This window comes from Musa acuminata, chromosome BXJ1-6, assembly GCF_036884655.1.
Source record: "Musa acuminata AAA Group cultivar baxijiao chromosome BXJ1-6, Cavendish_Baxijiao_AAA, whole genome shotgun sequence".
NCBI lineage: Eukaryota > Viridiplantae > Streptophyta > Magnoliopsida > Zingiberales > Musaceae > Musa > Musa acuminata.
This window is the reverse complement of record NC_088332.1, coordinates 18103160-18124284: the sequence shown is the minus strand read 5'-3', so window position 1 is coordinate 18124284 and position 21125 is coordinate 18103160. Positions and strand designations below refer to the sequence as shown.

The 21125-nt window shown below is 42.0% G+C and overlaps 1 protein-coding gene across 1 annotated transcript; it reads right to left on the bottom strand.

Moving 5' to 3' along the window:
* Positions 1 to 4556: 4556 nt before the first annotated feature.
* LOC103988649 (GRAS family protein RAM1-like) lies at positions 4557 to 6831 on the bottom strand. Its single transcript, XM_009407247.3, has 2 exons — positions 5785 to 6831; positions 4557 to 5696 (listed from the first exon to the last, which is right to left on the bottom strand). The coding sequence occupies exons 1-2, from the start codon at positions 6829 to 6831 to the stop codon at positions 4590 to 4592; spliced, it is 2154 nt and encodes a 717-aa protein (XP_009405522.2). The 3' UTR covers positions 4557 to 4589.
* Positions 6832 to 21125: the final 14294 nt, after the last annotated feature.

Below are 21125 nucleotides of genomic sequence, written 5' to 3'. Positions count from 1 at the left end.
CAGCCCTCCCTTGAGTCCGATCTCCATATCGACTCTAAGTGTACCTTCATTTGAGTTGCTTTGGGTCACTCCCCCACTTGATCTCGCAATGCATTCTCTCGAGCGAGATCATGCGATGACTTCTCGCCGCTTGCTCGGTCTATTGAGCTTCGTGGAGTTGTTGTTTGTTGAGGTACTCCTCCTCAACATGTGCGGTCTGTCCCATATGATTCTCCCTCTGGAGAGTTGGGACTTATCCCTCCTGGATAACCATCCCGTTGGAGCAACGTCTCTCTCTGTTTCGGAGACCACCATCCCCTTGGACAACTCTGATTTGCTGAACAAACTGTGCATTGTTCTGCCTCCTGCAAACGCACTTACTAGATTGCCCCCGCTGCACCACTCAAGGCATAGCAACATGCTGAACTCGTTGCACACTTCAGCCTTCTACGGACGTATCCTTCATATGCCGAAGAGAAAGTTTCAATGCTCCATGGTGCCGAGTTTCGGTCGCCTTGGGATGGCCGCAAACATTCCATCATCCACATACAAGCCTATGCATGAGTACTGAATTCTTCGAGTTAGCAATTCCTCTCACCTCTGTGAGCTTTGCATAACTCTTTCGGTCACTAAGCAACTCATTCCACCTTGCATGGTCTCATCCTTTACCAAGCTCCTCTCTTGTCTTGAGCACCATCAAGTATAGTTGTCAACGTTGAGCCATAGCTCAAACTCAACCATCCCAACCTTTGTGCGCTCCGCATTCTTCCAAGCTTGCATGTTCTCATGGTGCCTCTTGCGCGAAGGGTTGGCCATTCCTCTTAATGCCAATGTCAGATGCCCGCTCCTCCAAGCGACTCCTTTTCCCTACATCTCCATGCCCGTTTCCCCCAAACGGTCGCGCGTGTGCTGACTGCCCTCAACGCAGCCCCTCTAGGTCCCCCACGTTTGCATGCTAAGTGTTTCTATGAGTGCTTGTCCCACTCTGATACCATCTGTCACGGACTTAGCTGGTTTTGCCTAAGTCATGCGGCACCCTTGCGTGTCCGTCCGCAAAGGTCAGCCTCCCCGAAGCCTCCCACGTCCCTTAGGACCCACAAAAGAGAGAACGGGTTAGAGAAAATGCCTCATTCGAGATCCACAAACAAACATCTCCGAAAACACTTCATAGACAATGCAAATTACAAACAGACTTTACAAACTCTGAATAGTTGCACAACAAAGGGTAAAATGATCCATTATAGACCGAAAATCACTCGCACGTGTCCACATGACACAACCTTTATTTACAAGCCTAAAGCGGCCACCAACCTAACTGAAATGGGATTATTAAGCCTTCGGTCGTCCCTCTACATGCTGTACAAAGCATGAACATACCAAAAGACACGGACATACATAAACATTACATCAAACATCCTGTTTAGAAGTTTGTCCGTGATAATGGGGCCACCATAAATAGGAGGGAACTAAAGGGCCATAAGTTGAGCCTTCTTAGCTGTCATCTCCTATTCTCCTCTCCCCTTCTCCTCCTTAGCTAATAAGTATGGAGATTTGGGCAGTGATTTGAGAAGCTCTTTATAGCCCCTGCCATATGGATTACCACTAGATAGAAGGACAGTTGACCTCTTTCATCCTCTCCCACAGATCTGCAAGAATTCAGGGATATACGATCTCCCTAGGTAACACAACTATCTCACACGTGGTTTTTAATTTCGTAAGTTTTTGCGCACTAATCTTCACACAACGATAAAATCTTTTTGTGAAAATCTGAGATTTTTGTTTCCTATTTTTCTACTACACATGTGATGTTGCCCTTAAATTTTCCAACACCCTCTCGAGTAACCTATGACTGGGATTATTTATGGTTTGTATTTAAAGGTGAATCGGTCTTATTATCGTGATCTCATCATGATCCAATTCTCATTGCGTAGATCCATGGACATCACAATATATGTAACAGGCAATATAAAATAAAAAAAATTAAATAAATAATAAATAAAAAGATTGTATATCTTATCACACATGTTATCACTCACGTTATTAGCTTACAAGGCACCTATGACTAGCAATTATATCTAGCTTGACAGACCACCCTAATCCTATCATTATCATTCTTTACATATCTAAGTTATTTGCTTGTAGAAATGGCATGTTACTTGATCGTAGCATGAAACTCTTCAATATCAGCAAACATATTCTAAGTTGAAAATCATGGTTATTCTTATCACCTTCAACATCATAATATAGATATTATACTTTATTTTTATTTTTATCATTCACTTTGACACTAACTGTTATATCTTTACTATAACTATTATCCTCTACTTTGATAATATAGTAGTAGATTATCTAAGCCAATCCAATGTATATATAACTCTAGTAAGATTTGCCTTAGGAATCATAAGCTATTGATTAGTTTCCTCGACCTCCCATTATACTATTGTATCTACTAATCATTTTGTATTTCATCCTTTCATTCTCACTCTTATTGAAACCATTATCGCAATAAGAAGATCATCTACAATAAGAGGCAAAAAACCATCAACATAACAAAAATAAATATAACTCGATTGGTATATTAAATAAAAATTTTATACATTCTATAAGAAAGATATGGCTATAAATTATAAAATTCCTATCACAATATCTATCATTCTATATATATAATTATTAAGTGAACCACTATTCCAGAAGACTTAGTTTAGACCATGTTTTCTCTATATCTTGGCACAAACTTGACCAAAATGCATTGAGCTTCATTAATGATGCTATATAAATAACCTTTTTATTGTATATGGTAATTATGGTAAATCAAGTAGTTCTTGACATATTCAACATACAGGACAAAGTTAATTTATTTTTTAAATTACATTATTTATCAGCACTTTAGTAGTTTTCTTAGGATCTTCAAAAAATTTTGTACTTTGTTCTGATATTTTAAAAAAATCTTAATTTACATTATTAAGATACAGTGCAACACATATTATGATTCAATAAATTTATACTCAATATAGTGATTCAAAATCAAAAAAATTAAACACTTACCGAAGTCTTCATCATTCGATAACTCAATAATAGGATCTTTATCTTAATGCCTCATCTTCACCCTTCTCATGGTTGTGCTAGAACTGCTACTATTGCAAGGGGCCATTGCAATACTCCAATCCTTGATTCTCATTAATATTGTACCTAAAGAGGTCTAAGAATTCATCGACCTCGATGAACGACAGGAGCTACATAGTGTCTTGGCCATTGCCCTTTAAAAGATCGAGAGGCAGCCTCCTCCTCTTAGTCGTCCTCACACTTCGATTCATCGAGGCCCATCGGATGCCAATGTGGTAGGAGAGGGTGAGGCTGGGGCGGACGATGAGACCATCGTCGACTAGGGTAGGGACAACGGGGCAGCGGTGAACAAGTTGGAAAGAGGGGGCGGTGATATATCCTCAAGAAAACGGAGGGAAGAAAGCAGTCATAGTCGGAGATGGTGCCTGGATCTCCTCTGGAGGAAAGCGGCAAGAAGTTTCTATGAATACCTCTTATGCTAAAGAAAAAATTATATAAAATTAATGATTTAAAAAGATAATAAAATTATTTTTTTATCCTTTTCATTGGTGCCCTTTTTGCAAGTGACAGCATATGAAATTTTTATCAACGAAGTTAACGATGTGAGGAGAATTTAAATTAAATGTTTCACTTTTGTAAGTGTAGAGATCTGAACACTACTTTTTAAAGTATAGAGATCGAGATACTAAACATACCTAACGACAAGGGTAATATGTAATTAGTCCTAAGAATATAATATGTAATTAGTCCAAGAAGGGTGATACTGCAAAGTTTGCAAGGTTCTATAGGGGTATGTTAGAAGAAGGTATGTATTTGGCATAGTTTGAGGCAAGGTTTTCCAGCTTAGATCGTAGCTCTAAGCTGAGAAGATACTCAAGAGGATTTAAATCACTGGTTTTACCATGTCAAAAATAAAAGTTTTACATTTGCTTTGGACTTTATATATTTTATTTATCCATGTAAATGAAAGGTTTGTTAAGAATTGATTCATAGTAGTTATCTAGGTAGTTATAGACATGTTTTAAAAAGTGACACATGATCTAGAAGTTATAGGGTAGTTCCCACACCTAACTCAATCATTGGTGACATGGTGGAGTGAGGTAGTTACCACTAGGTCCTATAAATGGGACCATAGTTCATGAAGCAAGATAAGAAGTATACACTTGGGAATATCTTATAAGTGTTTTATATTTATCCTCTTGTTTAAATACTACATCGGTTTTCTTGATCGAAATGATTCTTTTTAATTGTATCGTAGTATTATGTTTTTATCGTTTCCTTGCTCTTCCATCTCCAACAAGGTTTGCATTTGCTTTGCACTTCATATATTTCATTTGTCCAATGTTATTTACAAGTACTTTGTTTAAGAGTTTATAGGAATTGGATGTGAAACCAATTCCTTGCGCAGGGTAGATTATAATGTCAAACCAAAATATGGAATAAGAATTAAGTTCTGTATTTTTGTTACATTTATCTGTATTTCTACTGCATGATTACCGCAAATATGCACATATGTAAAGAACAACTCAGGTTTCCGACCCAAACCTTCAACACCTCCATGCAGAAGCAGCTATGATAGGTCTGTCCTGCCATCCCAACAACAAGCAGCCTTTGTCCTCTGTCAGCCTATATCCATCACAAGGATACAGACCCAGCAAAATCTTGCTCTGGTTTACGGCGTTGGCACTCAGAGCTACCCCTTCGAACCCCCTCCCCTCCATCACCCTCCTCCATCTCTCCAACCTCTCATGCCGTGCCACCCTCTCGCTGCCCTCACAGGCCACAATGTTCCTTATCTCCGGTGCCAGTAAGAACTGCTCTACCTTCGCCCTGGCCGCCGAGTCCGACGGAAATGTCGCGTCCAGTGAGTCGAATATTGCTGAATAGTAGTGTAGCGCCTCTAAGAACCTCCCCAGGAAGTATGGTCCATTGTGACTGGCTTCCTGCTCAACGAGAGTGAAGATTTTTGGGGCTTGGTCACGTATCATGGCGAGAAGTGGGCCGAGATGAGCACCGGGAACGCGATGCAGGCGGTTGACGGAGTTGACTGCCAGAGCTTCGCCTACACGGCGGTGGAGCATGCTGGGACGAAGGTCTTCTAGCCGCTCAACGGTGGCAGCGTGGAACTCGAAGGGCACACGGAGGGAGTGAGCAAGCTCGGCGAGATGGCGACCGGTCTCGCGGACTGAATCAGCCGGATGGCCAACGCCTGTTATACGGAGGGCGGGAGCACCACCGGGGCGAGCGGCGAGGGCTTGCAGGAATGCAGGCCACTGGTAGCCCTGCAGGATGTCTAGGTCGATGACATGGACGCAATCCTCGGACTCGAAGGCCTCGAAGATGGCCTGGTTGGCGGTGAAGTGGGCGAACTTGATGTAGGGGCAAGCCTGGTATATGATCTGGTAGATCTTGAGGACGTCAGGAGCGGGAGGGGGAAAGCGAGCATACTTACGCGAGGAGGAGGTGGAGGGTGAAAGGCGTGCAGAGAGGGCGTCAGTGAAGCATGAGGCTACGCGTTGCATGGAGTCACCGAAGGGGGAGACAACGTGATTGAGGTTGTGGAGGTAGCGACGGGCGGCGACAAGGTCGTCCTTGGAGGTGGCCTCTGCACAAGCCAAGAGGAGGTGGACCAGTTGGAGTCCACTGTCTTGCTCCTGCATACATGAGAGAAGTCATCTGTAGTGAGACGTATATGTATCTAATTAGTCGTACATCGGACAAGGGAGTGAGGGGAGCGCTCACCTGCTCGAGTTCTGTAGGTACGACAGCAGAGGAACCACCCACTAAGCCATGATACGAAGCTTCAACTTTAGCAGTATTGGTAGCAGTAGTAGTACTACTAGTGGCATTAGGGCCCACTGCGCATAGAAATCCATGTTCTTGATGTTGCACAGCTCCCCCACCCCCGACCTGTTGGTATCTATCATCCTCTCCACTGAACTGAACCCCTGCTGCCATCATATCATTCGCTGAGTTGCCGTATCTCGACTCCATCACGAAGCAATCTAATAATGACGGCAGCGACGCCATGGGAGGCGCCGCCAAAGCTTCAGAAGAGAACTCGGCTCCCATAGTGCACACCTCGTACCCTTCTCTACTGTAGTCCCAGTAGAAAGCATCGACGGCTGGCAGGGCTAGGCTTTCCCCGTGAAGCAACTCTGTGGAGGAAGAACACGAAGCATAAAGAGAAGAAGAGCTGTTGCAGACTTTGTGCAGTGGGCTTTGTGACTTCCCTTTGCAAAGGTTCGACGAATAATACGAAGGTTGGATGAGTCCAGGCGACCCATGCATCCCACGCACGTAGGTGAAGCTGTTGTGGTGACTGTGGGTAGGACTGAGTCCAACCCTCTTAGGTGATGAGACCATATTCTCCCTCTTAGGTGATGACACCATGTATTCCCTCTTTGGAGAAGAAACCATGTAGTCTCTCTTTGGAGAAGAAATCCTCGTGCAGTCCCTCATGGGAGAGCAAGCCATGAAATCCCTCCTGGGAGAGCAAGCCATCAAATCCCTCCTGGGGGAGGAGATCATGAAGTCGGTGCCGAAATCGACTTGGTCGGCGAACAACGACTCCAGAAGCGCACGATCAGGCGACTGCACCTCCACATCAATGTCGGCATCGAGTTTTAGCCCTTTCAAGGTGGACTGGTCTTTTTCCTCTGTCATGGAGGCGGTGAGCACATTGGACTCCTCCGCCGAGGTCGTAGGAGAAGGCGGTCCTTGCTTTGAGCTCGAGGCGTTGTCACTTTTCAAGCTCCCCAAGCTTCCACATCTATTGTTGATCATCATCTTATTAACTCAGCCGACCGCAGACCCTCAACAAGGGAACTGATCTCAGACTAAGCGTGGGGTTCTTCTCATGGGAACTCCACCTTAGCTGATGACTAATAGCAGGCAGGTAAGGAGGGTGATTTAAGGATATCGATCAAGGATATCCGTGTATCATTGCAGGAAGGGAATTTGATGGTAACACCCGGCTGCTAACCTAAAGCGTTTGGAGGCATTTGGACTCCCGATTCCTACCAATCAAAAGAGTTCAAAGGAACCATTTTGCTTGTTTAAAAAGGAGCTCTGTTCCTCTTCGATAGTTTGTTTGTTTGCTGAATGAGAGCTTGCATCCTAACGCCCAATGCATAGGGCCGGCACAAGGAACTAACCAGTTTGGGATAGACAACTGTGGCAGCAACGAAGACAAGTGTTGTGTGATGCCCTAAGAAGCTGGTGAGAGTGACAGAGGAAGGAGAGAGAGGTGATACGGTGGCGTCGGTAGTGGCGTCGATGGCGCCGCCTGGTCCTTGGATTTGCCACAGGATTGGAGCGCTTGGATTCGTGCCGTGCGGGCTTTCTCATCGGTTCTATCCGCTTCTCTTGTTTTGTAGCTCATTCTTTAGCTGGAATTGTATCCTACGATCGAGCCAAAACAAGCCATGCATGTATTACCCACTTGTTTACTACAAACAATGTGATTCCTTTTCTTTGAGGGAAATTAAAGACCTTGTCAAGGTATACAATAGAAGTGAAAGGAGGCTATCGATTGAGCTGGGACAGCTTGGACTACCAGCCAAATTGCTTGAACATTGTTTAGCCTGTTATTGAACCTGTCAATTGTTGGACACCAAAGCTGTCTACACTCATCAATGATTCATCTCTAAGTGTGTAATATAACTCCATGTCTTTCCACAGCAACAGTATTGCCCAGAGAAAAGAACAAATGTGTAGGAAAAATGACGAGCACTTACACAGCTATAACACAGTAGTAAGTCCCTACTAGTCCTGCTGACAGGAGAAATTGTCCTTAAATCCTATGTCAGACTATAAAGTGATTGCATAGACGGGCGAATTAATAAAAAAAGTTATTATTCTAAAAAATTTCCATATTCCAACTTAAAAAAATTTTCATAAAATATCTTTTCTTATAAATGAACATTTTACTCTTAACTCTTGTTGAATATATCTTCACCTCCATCCTGTGTCTTCATAACCTCCCCTCCTCTCTATCCTACTAGACCTATCATCCCCTCCCCCTTTAGCCCCCGTCGAATTTGCCTCTACCACCCCCTCCATCTTTGGCCCTTGTCGAATTTGTCTCTATCTCCGCCTTGTACCATCATAACCTCCCCTCTCCTTTGCCCCGTTGAACCTGTTACTATCTCTATCTTCTTCCTCGGCTTTCATTAGACTCAACACCTCACCCTCGTCATCCTCACTTATTGTACAGACAGTTAGCGTCATCATCCATGACCCTCACGCTAGGAAAAAGGGGGCGCGAGTGGCACCACCACTTTTGTGGAGCTTGTTGGCCCCTTCCTTGCACGTCTTGCTCTTATCATACTCCTCGTGGCTCTCACAATGGAAGGATGGAGCATGTAAGCCACCATTCCCTCCATGCCCCCTTCTTTCTTATGTGAGGGTGAGGTGGGCAGAGGCAAGTCCAATAAGGCCCATTGAGGTAGTGATAGATTTGATGAGTAGAGAGAAAGAGAGGCGAAACCGGGTGGATGCGGAGATGACTTTGATAAAGCTAGAGTTAAAAAGATAGAGATGGTTTATGAAAATTTTTGAAAGTTGGAGATCAATTCATCTTAATATTTTTATGGTCCTATGTTGCCATATCAGTATTCTAGAAATAATGATCTCAAATGTAACTTTAAAATCTAAAGCTGTTTGAAATGGTATTTTAACATGAAGAGAGTTATAAAGGGCAAGTTGTTAGGATCGAGTCGGCACTAAGAGAGGGGTAAATTAGTGCAGCGAATAAAAATCACGTCAAGTCAAAAATTTTAGTACAATGAAACTCATTTCGGAAAGATGTTAACTTGAAAGCGTATTCATAAGGTAGTGAGAGTAATAATTCAGTTTGCAATTAAAGTAAAGAGCAAAATAGAAATGCAAACCAGATTTTTATAATGGTTTAGTCGTCGTGACCGACATCCACCCCTGATTCCTCTTCATTCAAGGCCACCGGCTTCCACTACTGATCTTCCTTTAATGGGCGAAGATCAACTACCATTTTACACCCCTCTTCTCATTTTCACAAGTTTAGGAGACAACCTTTTACAAGCACTCACTCCTCCTTAAACATAATTCTAAACTTAGAACTAGAGGAGGGGATCTCTTAAGTGATTACTACAGCGTTTTCCCATTTTTAAGCTCTCTGTGCTTGTGTATGTTAACCAGGGATAAGAGGGATATTTATAGGCCTCAAGTGGATTCAAACTTGGAGCCTAAATGTGTCTCATCTCGGGTTTTCTGGGTCCTGACGGTACCATCGCTTGTGTTGGGCGGTACCACCGCTTGACACCCTACCATTGGGCGGTACCACCTCCTAGTCTGGTGGTACTACCGCCTGATAGTCTCTCAGAAATTGAGTGTGGTACCATCGCCTGACACAGTCTCGGAGACTATGCCACTGACGGTTCCACCTGTTGGGTCACTATTTGGGCCTTTCACTTAGCCCAACACAACCCAAACTTGGGTCTAATTGACCCCTAATTGAATTGGCATAATTCCAACCCAATTACACCTAAAACCTACTTCGATCTAGACAATTATTACAAAGCTAAATCAAATATTATCCTACATGTCATTGGATCATCGGCGCTTCATCCGAATCTTTGGCGCATCGTCCTCTCTTACGACCTATTGCCCAATCGGCCAGTTAACCTCCACAACTCCGATTTCTTTGGCGCAATTTTCGCTTTTCTTGGCCCGATGCCCGAACCCATGGCCCGAAGCTTTCTGCCAATGTGTTGACCGATCATTCGGCTTGACGTCCAATCTTCTGACATGTTCCACTCTAACCCATTATGATTCTTCCTACTTTAATTATCTCTCCCTGATTGAAGCTTCCTGTGCCACTCAAAGCGTAGATAAGGTCATAAACACAACAATTGGTTTCATCATCAAAATCCGAGATTCAACAATCTCCCCTTTTTTTATGATGACAACCAATTGATGACAGAGTTAATCTTAACTCCCTCTATCAATATGTCATATTGATAGAAATTTAAATTTAGATATAAATTAAGAATTCAAGCAACATATCATCATAAAATCATGCATAATTCAAATTGTAATACATTATTCCATGCACAATCATCATTATACCTTCTCCCCCTTTGTCATCAACAAAAAGAAGAAGCTTTTGATATATAATTTCAAATCATTGTATTATAAACATAATCTCAAGTTTTATCATCATACAAGCTAGTAATTTTCGTTCTTCTCTTTTAAGAAGTGTAATTTTTTGCTTCTTGAGATAGGCAAGTTAGCACTTTTGCTTCTCTTGAGATTGCTAGATAGCATTTCTTGCTTCTCTTTTGAGATGAGCAAACTAATAAGTTTTGCCTCTCTTTGCGATGTGTAAGTTTATAATTTTTGCTTCTCTTTAGATATGTAAGCAAGCAAGCAAGTTTTTCTATCTTTGAAATGTGCAAGCCAACAAATTTATCTTCTCCTTTGTCATTGTCAAAAAGAAGGGAAGAATATAATTTTGTAATTCTTTTCCCTCTACAATAATTTTTAAAGCATGACAAAGATAAATAACAAAGATAAATTTATATCAATATTTCAATCATAAAAAATGAAAGATCAAGTCATGATTTTTGACAAATCTCTTGTTTTGTATATAGAAGGAATGATAGGAAATGATCTTGATTCAAAAAGAAAATTCAAGTCTAAAAATCGAGAAATCAAGATCATGATCCGAAAAATATATAAGAAGAATTTATGCATTTAGGAGATTAACATATCTAAGTTTATCATTCAAGCTAGGAAATCATATTAGAACATGCAAGCTAGTGAATTTTTCATCATTTTAGAATATACAAGCTAGCTATTTTACTTTTTGAGATGTGAAGTTTAGCAAAGTTTTTGCTTCTCTTGATATAACAACTTTTTGCTTCTCTTTACAATGTGCAAGCTAGCAATATGCTTTTCATGAGATGTGCACACTAGCAATTCTTTCTCCCTCTTTATCATAGGCCAAAAGAGGGGAATAACTCAAAGGTGTAAATATTCAAGTCATCATATGGAAGATATCAAGAAAATTTAGTGATGAGATATACTTCATGAATACAAGGAATCATACAAAGAAAAATCATATCATGAAAGATGAGATCATGTGAATACCAAAAGACATTATTCATTTTAAAAAATCTCCTTTTAAATAATCAGAAGAAAATCTTAGGAGATCAAATAGTAAAAGATCTTCAAAAGAAATTTTAAGTCATGAATTTTGAAAAAGATATTCTTTTTAGGAAACAACAAAAGAATCGTAGAAGAACAAATAATAAATAATCTCGATTCATGCATAAGAATTCTCAAGATTCATATAGAAAATCTCCTTAAGTAAATACTAAGAGGAATTGTAAAAGGACAATTAATGAAAAATCTTGATTCATAATAAATTTCAATTAACTAAAAGAATCAAGATTTGTTTGGATGAATCTCTTCTTTAGCGAAAGAAAAAAAATCTTGATTCATAGAAAACTTTCAAGTTGTAATCAAAAGAACAATTTGCTTGTAAAAATGTAAGTTTTCATAGAAAAAGTCCTTTTGCTTGTAAAAATGTAAGTTCGAATAAGTTGCAGCGCTCAGTATGACCGCTTACCAAACCGAGCAAAATAGCCCTAAAACAACTCCGTTTTCACGTGTTATAGGCTGTTTTCTGTAGCCCGCTGTTGCACGTGAAACGTCAACCATCTCAACACCCTGGAACCATCCCGGGTGGCACCATGGGGGATAGGGCTTTGGTATAGTGTTGGGCGTTGAATAACTTTTCGCAAGTTCGCACGTTACCTTGATAGGAACTTGTTGTCGCGCCTAGCACCCAGTAAGCAGTTGTTTGTGGACTTATAGCTGTTCGTTCAACCCTCTAAAGCCCTTGTTTTCCTCCTCTCCCTCTTTTCTCTTATGCACGCAAGGTGCTCGCTGAATTTCTTATAAAGTTTTCCCTTTTTGCGAGACGTCGAGACTTGTCCGTCGCTCGTTCTTCGAACTAATCAACTTTCTCTTTTACAGGTCCTTTGGGACCTACGAGAGATTGCAAGTGGGCCAATTTTTGCGGATGCAAATCGCAAGGGTGAAGTGTGACTTAGGCAACGTAAGCTAAGTTCGTGTCTTTACTGTAATGGTGCCTTATGACTTAGGCAATTCTAGCTAAGTCCGTGACATTGTGGTATCAGAGCGGGCAAGCACTTCGAGCGAGCAGCGAAGGAATTTTGCAACTTCGTCATGGCAAAGCATCGTAACGAATCAAGCAAGACGGGGCAAGACGGACCCTTACCCCAAGCAATCATAGGTAGGCTACAAGTGCACACTCGCTCTCATGCTACTGGAGCCACTCAAGAGGAGCGCGATAGCGAATATGATGAGCGAGAAGTTAGCTACTCTCCGCAAGTGGAGGAAGTGCAATCTGGAGCGCCAACGGGTAAAAAGAGTTACAAGGAGAGACTCATAACGACGAAAACCCATTTGGATGTTCTTGAAGCGAGCTTGGAGAAATTCTACCATGGCCAACGAAGGCTTGTTAGGGTAGAGAGCTCACAAGAAGAAGTGGAGTCCAGGATTGACAAGGTTAAGGCCCTAGTCGACCAATTATCAGATGACACCAAAGACTCTGTGCAACACCTGTAGGAAGTTGTAGCGGAACTCACTTCAAGGGTGACCATGCTCACAAGAGCCCTAAATGCGGGAGGAAGCAACACCCTGCATTGCGCCGCCACAAAACTTAAGGGCACCCGAGCCTCATGGTTATGGAGGAGCCAGAGATGCCAAAGAGCTCGAGAATTTCTTGTTTGACATAGAACAACACTTTTGAGCTACGAGGCATGCTTCTGAAGAAACCAAAGTTTCTATAGCAACCATGTATCTGAACGGAGATGTAAAACTTTGATGGCAAACCCGTTGGGAGGAGATCCAAGAAAGTTGGTGTCGAGTTGACACATGGGGGGACTTGAAGCGGGAGTTGAGAGCTCAGTTCCTACTAGAGAACACAGAGTTTGTCGCAAGAAGGAAGTTAAGAAAACTCTGCCAAAATACTTCCATTCGAGACTATGTGAAGCAATTTTCTACACTAATACTGGATATATAAGTCATGTCCAAGGAGGATAAGTTGTTCAGCTTTCTCGATGGATTGAAGCCATGGGCTCAATAAAAACTACATCGAAAGAATGTCACCGATGTGATCGTGGCAATTGCTACCACAGAAAGGCTCACCGACTTTGTTTCCTCTGAAAACCCGGGAAAAAGAAAACAATCTTTAGGCAATCACCCTCCAAAATATTCTTGAAGGAAGGAGCTCGGGGGCGAACAAAGGAAGAAGGGTTCCTATAAAGGGTCAAGCCTAAAAGGCAAGGCCTCGAAACCTAGCAGATGCTTCTTTGCGAAGGGCCGCACATGGTAAGGGAGTGCCCACAAAAATAGACACTCAATGCTTTAACAGCTTCCATCCATCCCCCCCGATCGGACAAAGGCAAGGCTGTCGCTCTTAGTTAGAGTAGTTCAGAATCCAACAGTGACGATGAGGAGTTGCAAGGACCCCAGATGGGAGTAATGCATTTATTGAACACTATGTGGGGTCAACTGAGGGAGAACACGAAGACCTGGCTACAAAAAATAGGAAGTGGCAAGCTGATGTATGTAGACATAAAGTTCAATGGCCAAACGACCCGTGCAATGGTGGACATGGGCACTACCCATAACTTTATAACTGATCAAGAAGCAAAACGACTTGGGCTAATCTTGGAGAAGAACCCAAGTCGAATGAAGGCGGTGAACTCGGAGGCCAAGCGAATCTTCGAGTTGGCAAAGGGAATTCCTATCAAGATCGGAACATGGAGCGGGAGCACAAACATGATGGCAGTGCCACTAGACGACTTCCAAGTGATTCTTGGAATGGAATTCATGCACGCGGCGAAGTTGGTGCCAATGTCATTCTTAAACTCCCTATGTATGATGGGACGTGACGACCCTGTGTGGTTCCCGTCTCTCAGAAAGGAACCAAGGAACCCCAACATATATCGGCATTACAACTGAAGAAAGGGGTACGAAAAGATGAACTAACATTCATGGCTGCTATGAAGCTAGAACCACTCGACGAGAAGGCCATTCATGAACCTGCTATGGTGGCGAACGTCCTGAAGGAGTTCACGGATGTTATGCCGCCTGAGTTGCCGAAGACTCTACTGCCACGCAGAGGAGTGGATCACCACATCAAGCTAGAGGCAAGAGTGAAGCCTCCAGCGAGACCACCCTACCGCATGCCCCCTCCAGAGTTGGCAAAGCTCAGAAAGCAATTAGGTGAACTACTAAGTGGCATCCACAGTTCTAAAGCACCATTCGGAGCTCTAGTGCTCTTCCAGAAGAAACAAGATGGGAGCCTCGGACTATGTGTCAATTACCGAGCCCTCAACAAAGTGACGGTGAAGAACAAGTATCCCATCCCGCTCATCATGGACTTGTTCGACCAATTGGGCAAAGCCAAGTATTTCTCAAAACTCAACCTTTGGTCGGGGTATTGGCAGGTGCACATTATTGAAGACGACGAAGCAAAGACTCCCTGTGTAACTAGGTATGGAGCGTTTGAGTTCTTGGTGATGCCTTTTGGCTTAACCAACTCTCCGACCACATTCTGCACTCTCATGAACCAGCTATTCAAATAGTATTTGGATAAGTTCATGGTCGTCTACTTGGATGATATCATCATCCACAATCAAACGCTCGAGGAGCATGTCAAGCACCTTCAAACAATTTTTAAGGTTCTCAGGAAGAACACTTTGTTCGTGAAAAGGGAGAAATGCTACTTTGCTCAAACGAAAATATTATTCTTGGGGTATCGAATCGGTGATGGCTCCATTCGGATGGAAAAATCGAAGGTGCAAGCGGTTACGGAATGGTGAACCCTAAAGAAGGTGCTAGAGTTGAGATCCTTCCTTGATTTCATCAACTACTATCAACGCTTCATAGCGGGGTATTCGAAGTGTGCAACTCTACTGACGGAGTTGTTGAAGAAGGAGCAGCCTTAGAGGTGGTCTGATAAATGTGAAATTACATTCCAAGATCTGAAGGCTGCTTTGTTGAAAGAACTAGTGCTCAAATTGTCGGACTATGGGAAGCCCTTCGAAGTCCATACAGATACTTCAGACTTCGCTATTGGAGGAGTACTCATGCAGAAGGGTCATCCAATGGCCTACGAGAGCCGCAAACTCAATGAGACCGAGCAGTGGTATCCGGTGCATAAGAAGGAGATGACAGCGGTGATCCACTGTCTACGAGTTTGGCGACACTACCTTCTTGGATTGCGATTTGTACTAAGGACATACAACATCACTTTGATCTATTTCCAAACTCAGAAGAAACTCTCCCTAAAACAAGCATGATGGCAAGACTTCCTAGCTGAGTTTGATATGGCAATGGAGTACAAGCCCAGAAAGGCAAATGTCGTGGCCGATGTATTGAGTCGGAAAGTGGAGCGTGTGAATGTCGTACAATTGGAGGGCAAAGGCCAAGCAAGTCAATTGCACTCCAACTTCCTTTCCAGGATCAGGGATGGACTGTACAGTGATCCCCAAGCAGAAGCCATGATATAACTCATTAAAGAAGGCAAGGTACGACGGTTTTGGGTCCAGGAGGGACTCGTTTACACCAAAGAGAATAGGGTTTATGTTCCTCGAGTGGACAATCTGAGATATGAACTCTTAAGAGAGTGTCATGATTCCCTTTGGGCTGGATACCCAGCCATTCATAGAACCTTGGCTCTTATGGAGAGGACCTTCTATTGGCCGAAGATGGGGACTAATGTAGACGAATATGTTCGAACGTGCCTTACTTGCTAGCAAGACAAGATGGAGCAACGGAAGCCGATGGGACTTTTGGACCCGTAGCCCATACCAAAAAGGCCATGGGAGAGCATTTCATTGGACTTCATATCAAGCTTGCCCATAGTAGGGAGACTCGGATCGATACTTGTAGTGGTTGATCGATTTTCAAAGTATGAAACTTTCATTGCTGCTCCCCTACACTGTTTAGCAGAGGAGGCAGCCAAACTGATGATGAAGGATGTGGTGAAGTATTGGGGAGTCCCGCATAATATTATCAGTGATCGAGATGCTCAGTTCCTGGGACAATTCTGGACCGAGCTATTCAAATTGTTGGGGTCCAAGTTATACTTCTCCACAAGCCTCCGCCCCTAGACGGATGACCAAACCAAAAGGATAAACTCGCTCCTAGAGCAATATCTTTGACACTTTGTGAGTGCCAACTAATGAGATTAGGTGAAATTGTTGGACATTGCCTAATTCTCCTACAACTTGCAGCGGAGCTCTGTGTCCAACAAGAGCCCCTTCGAGATCATTACAGGATAACAACCGTCAACTCCTCACACCATGGCAATCGAGTATACTGGGAGTCATCTGTCAGCCTACCACTTCGTAAAGGAGTGACACCGAAATGTAGATATTGCATGAGCTTACTTGGAGAAGGCGACAAAAAGGATGAAGAAGTGGGCAGAGTTGGGAAGGCGACCGCAAGAGTTCAAGGTCTGTGATTTGGTGTTGGTAAAGCTCCAACCAGTATCACTCTAATTCTTTAGGAACAAAGTACACAAAGAATTGGTGCGTAAGTATGAAGGGCTCTTCCCAATTATCAGCAGGGTGGGCAACGTCTCCTACAAGTTGTAGTTGCCGCCGTGGTTCAAAATTCACAATGTTCTTCACGCCAGCAACCTAAAAGCCTACAACTCGGATCTACAAGATGCTTCCCGAAGTATTCCAACTCGATTACCCCCCCACCAGAGTCTCCTATGAGAAGCGAGTTAAAACTATTTTAGTGGATCGCAAGATAAAGCTACCCAATGGAGCTCAGTAGACCGAGTACTTGGTGAAGTGGCGAAAGCTTCTCCGAACTGAAGCCAGTTGGGAGTCCAAAGATGCCCTGTGACATGAAGAAACAATTATTAACAACTACCAACAAGCGTCGACGAGGGCGTCGACGGTTTGAGTGGGGCAGAATGTCACGAATGGTCATCACGCACCCGCAATAACTTCATTCAACGAATCATTCATCGCTCTCATCTACATGTATAGCTACTTAGCAATATGTTTTGGCTTGGTTTTAAGTCCTTTTGTGAACAAGTTACAGCACTACAGTGCGACCGCTCATCGAACCGAGCAAAATAGCCCCAAAATAGCTCCGTTTTCGCATGCCACGGGCTATTTTCTGTAGCTCGCTGCTGCACGCGAAACGTCAGCCATCTTAGTACCCTGGAACTACCCAGGTGGCACCATGGGAGATGGGGCTTTGGTATAGTGTCAGGCATTGAACAACTTTTCACAAGTTCGCACGTTACCTTGACGAGAACTTATTGTCGCGCCCGGCACCTGGTGAGTAGCTATTTGTGGACTTGTAGCTATTCGTTCAACCCTCTAAAGTCCTTGTTTTCCTCCTCTCCCTCTTTTCTCTTGTGCGCGTAAGGTGCTCGCTGAATTGCTTGTAAAGCTTCCCTTTTTCGTGAGACGTCGGGACTTGTCTATTGCTCGTTCTTCAAACTAATCAACTTTCTCTTTTACAGGTCCTTCGGGACCTACGAGAAGTTGTAAGTGGGCAGATCTTTACAGACTCAAATCGTAAGGGCGGAGCGCGACTTAGGCAACACAAGCTAAGTTCGCATCTTTGCCGCAAGGGTGCCTCGCGACTTAGGCAACGCAAGCTAAGTTCGCGTCTTTGCGGCAAGAGTGCCTCACGACTTAGGCAATTCTAGCTAAGTCTGTGACAAAATGGCAGAAAAAGACATAAAAGATCAAATGAGAGATCTTGATTCAAATAAGGAAAATCCTAAGTTATAATTTTGAGAAATCAAGATCATGGTATAGACAAAATTCATTCCAATTCATAATCAACAAAATCACTTTTCGGATAATGTAATGAAAGCAACATAGATAGATTAAAAATAGCAAGTTCTTTTAGTTTTAAATTTTGTGATTGATTTCATGCAAGCATGTCTTTGTCTTTTTTATACCATTCAAAAATATGCATTATCGTTTAAAACCAAAAGACAAGATTTATCATAAAAATCATTAAGATCAAAAAATGTAACACATAATTCCAAAAGATATGATTTCAAATCATCATTACTTCAAATTCTCATGCATAATATAAAATCATCAAGTATGGTATCAAAACTTTTAATATTTTCATTACGTCTTATATCATTATGCATCATTAAATCATCAAACATGATTTCATAAAACATAAATCATTTTTAATCAAAATCAAAATAAAAAAGCAATATGAAAATCATTAAGATACACATTATTGCTTCTTAAAATGTACATAGAATTAATCTTATTAGGTGTATAAGCATTAGATTTAAATCTAACATTTTGTTTCTTTATCATAAAACATAAAATTGTCATGATTATTTTTTTAAAATAACTAGAAATAAAAGCATGATATATTTTTTTATAATTTTTTTATTTTTTACTAACTAATTTAAAAATAACTCATGAAAAAGCATTAAGTAATTTTAAAATAAAATAAAGGAGTTTTGTTTGAGTTGCTTACCTCATTGTCGAGAGTCATCAAAGCGAAGTTCGCCATTTCATCTTCATCAGTTTGCTTCTCGTCTTCGGATGCACTTGTTTCGTCCCAAGTCACATTGAGTGCTTTCTTGTTTTTTGGTAACTTTTTTTTTTAAGTTCATTTTTGTTCTTTAATTGTTGTTTCATGAAATTTTTAAATTTTATAGTGAGCAATTCAAAGTCATCATCATCATCACTTGAGTTATCACTGAAGTGATATTCTATTGTTCGAAGTGTCAAATCCTTCATGTTCTTTGGAAGATTGTTTTCAAGTTCATCATATTCAACATATGTCATACAACTCATTTCATAGGTCATTAAAGACCCAATAAGTTCTTCGAGTGAAAAATGGTTCAAGTTTTTTTATTCTTGTATTGCCGTTATTTTCGAATCCCAATTTTTAGAAAGTGATCGTAAAACTTTATTAACAAGTTCAAAATTCGAAAACCATTTGCCAATAGCTTTTAAACTATTGATAACATCCGTAAAATAAGTGGACATATCAACAATAGTTTTGCTTGGCTTCATACGAAACAATTCAAAATCATGCATCGAAAGATTAATCTTTGAATATTTAACCCTACTAGTGCCTTCGTGTGTGATTTCAAGAGTATGTCAAATATTGTACTCAATTTGATAAGTCAAAACACGATTAAATTCATTTTTGTCTAAGACACAAAACAAAGCATTCATAGCTTTGACATTCAAAGAGAAAGTCTTCTTCTCCAAATCATTCTAATCGTTCATTGGAAGAGAAAACTTTTGAAATCTATTTTTGATAATATTCCATAAACCAAGATTCAACAAAAACAAGAAAACTCTTATCTGAGTTTTCCAATAAGTGTAGTCTGTCCCATTGAATATAGGAGGACGAATGATAAAGTAACCCTCTTGAAATCCAAAAAGAGCCATTTCTCTTGGGTGTTAAACTAAATGAGAAAGAATGTGGCTTTGATACCAACTATTAGTCTAAGAGGGGGGTGAATTAGTGCAGCGGATAAAAATCACGTCGAGTCAAAAATTTTCATACGATGAAACTCGTTTTGGAAATATGTTGACTTGAAAGCATATTCGTAAGGTAGTGAAAGTAATAATTCAGTTTGTAATTAAAGTAAAGAGCAAAATAGAAATGTAAACTATAATTTTATAGTGGTTTGGTCGTCGTGACCTACATCCACTCCCGATTCCTCTTCACTCATGGCCACCGGCTTCCAATACCGATCTTCCTTCAATGGGCAAAGATCAACAACCATTTTACACCCCTCTTCCCCTTTTCACAGGTTTAGAAGACAACCTTTTATAAGTACTCACTCTTTAAATAGAATTCTAAACTTAGAACTAGAGGAGGGGATCTCTCAAGTGATTGCTATAGCATTTTCCTACTTTTAAGCTCTTTGTGCTTGTATATGTTAACCAGGGATGAGAGAGGTACTTATAGGCCTCAAGTGGATTCAAACTTGGAGCCTAAAAGTGTCTCATCTATTGAATCTCGTATTTTGATGATGAAACCACTTGATATATGTTTATGATTTAATCTGTGTTTTGAGTGACGCCGGATGCTTCGATCAAGATGAGACAATTAAAGCAGAAAAAATCATGTTGTGCCCGAGGAACATGTCAGAAGATTGGACGTCGGGCCGGTGGATCGGTCGACATATCGACAGAAGGCTTCGGGCCGTGGACTCGGGCATCGAGCCAAGAAGAGCGGGTATTGTGCCAAGGATATCGGAGTTGCGGAGTCAACTAGCCGATTGGGCAATAGGCCGCAGGAGAGGACGATGCGCCGAAGAATCGGACGAAGCATCGAGGGACCAACGACATGCCGAACAACTTGGTTAATTGCTTAGGATTAATTATCTCGATCGAAGTTTTGTTTTACATGTGCAGGATTAACTATGATAGAAGTAAGGTATGCAGCAGAAGTTGCGCCGGAGTCAAGACTATGATCACGTTGGGAGTTCAAGAGTTCGACGGAAGTCCGGACGATCGTCGAAGGTTCTGCAGGAACAAATCTGAGAAGTCTAGGAGCTTGCCAAAGAAGCTTGTCGGAACTCGCCAAGTGGATCATCGCAAGTCCAGGAGTTTGCTGGAAGTCCGCAGGAGCATCACCGAGGGTTCATCAAATGATCGACGGAAGTTCGCCGGAAGCTCACCGGAAGAAGCGATTGACGCACCGGAGCAAGTTGCAGTAAATGTCTTAAGAAATATCGTAGTTAGCACTATGATTGAGTTAGAAATGGGAGGTGATCCCATTAACTTAATCTTGGAGCAATTGGGCCCTTGATAGACCCAAAGTAGGCCGAATGGATCAACCCATTCGGACTAGAATTCCTGCTAGGCGGTTGTCTCCTAAGCCTGTCAAAAGGAGTGAAACTGTAAAAGGGTAGTTGGTCTTCACCTATTGAAGGAAGGTCTCTAGTGGACGTCAGTGACCTCGTTGGTGGAGGAAGCCAAAAGTGGATGTAGGTCAAGATTGACCGAACCACTCTAAATCTCGGTTTGCAT

Excerpts from the sequence above, each read along its gene's own strand:
- LOC103988649 (XM_009407247.3), bottom strand. The coding sequence starts at position 6,831 with ATGATGATCAACAATAGATGTGGAAGCTTGGGGAGCTTGAAAAGTGAC. Across the intron at positions 5,697-5,784 it reads TACCTACAGAACTCGAGCAG|GAGCAAGACAGTGGACTCCA; the intron begins GTGAGCGCTCCC and ends TCATGTATGCAG.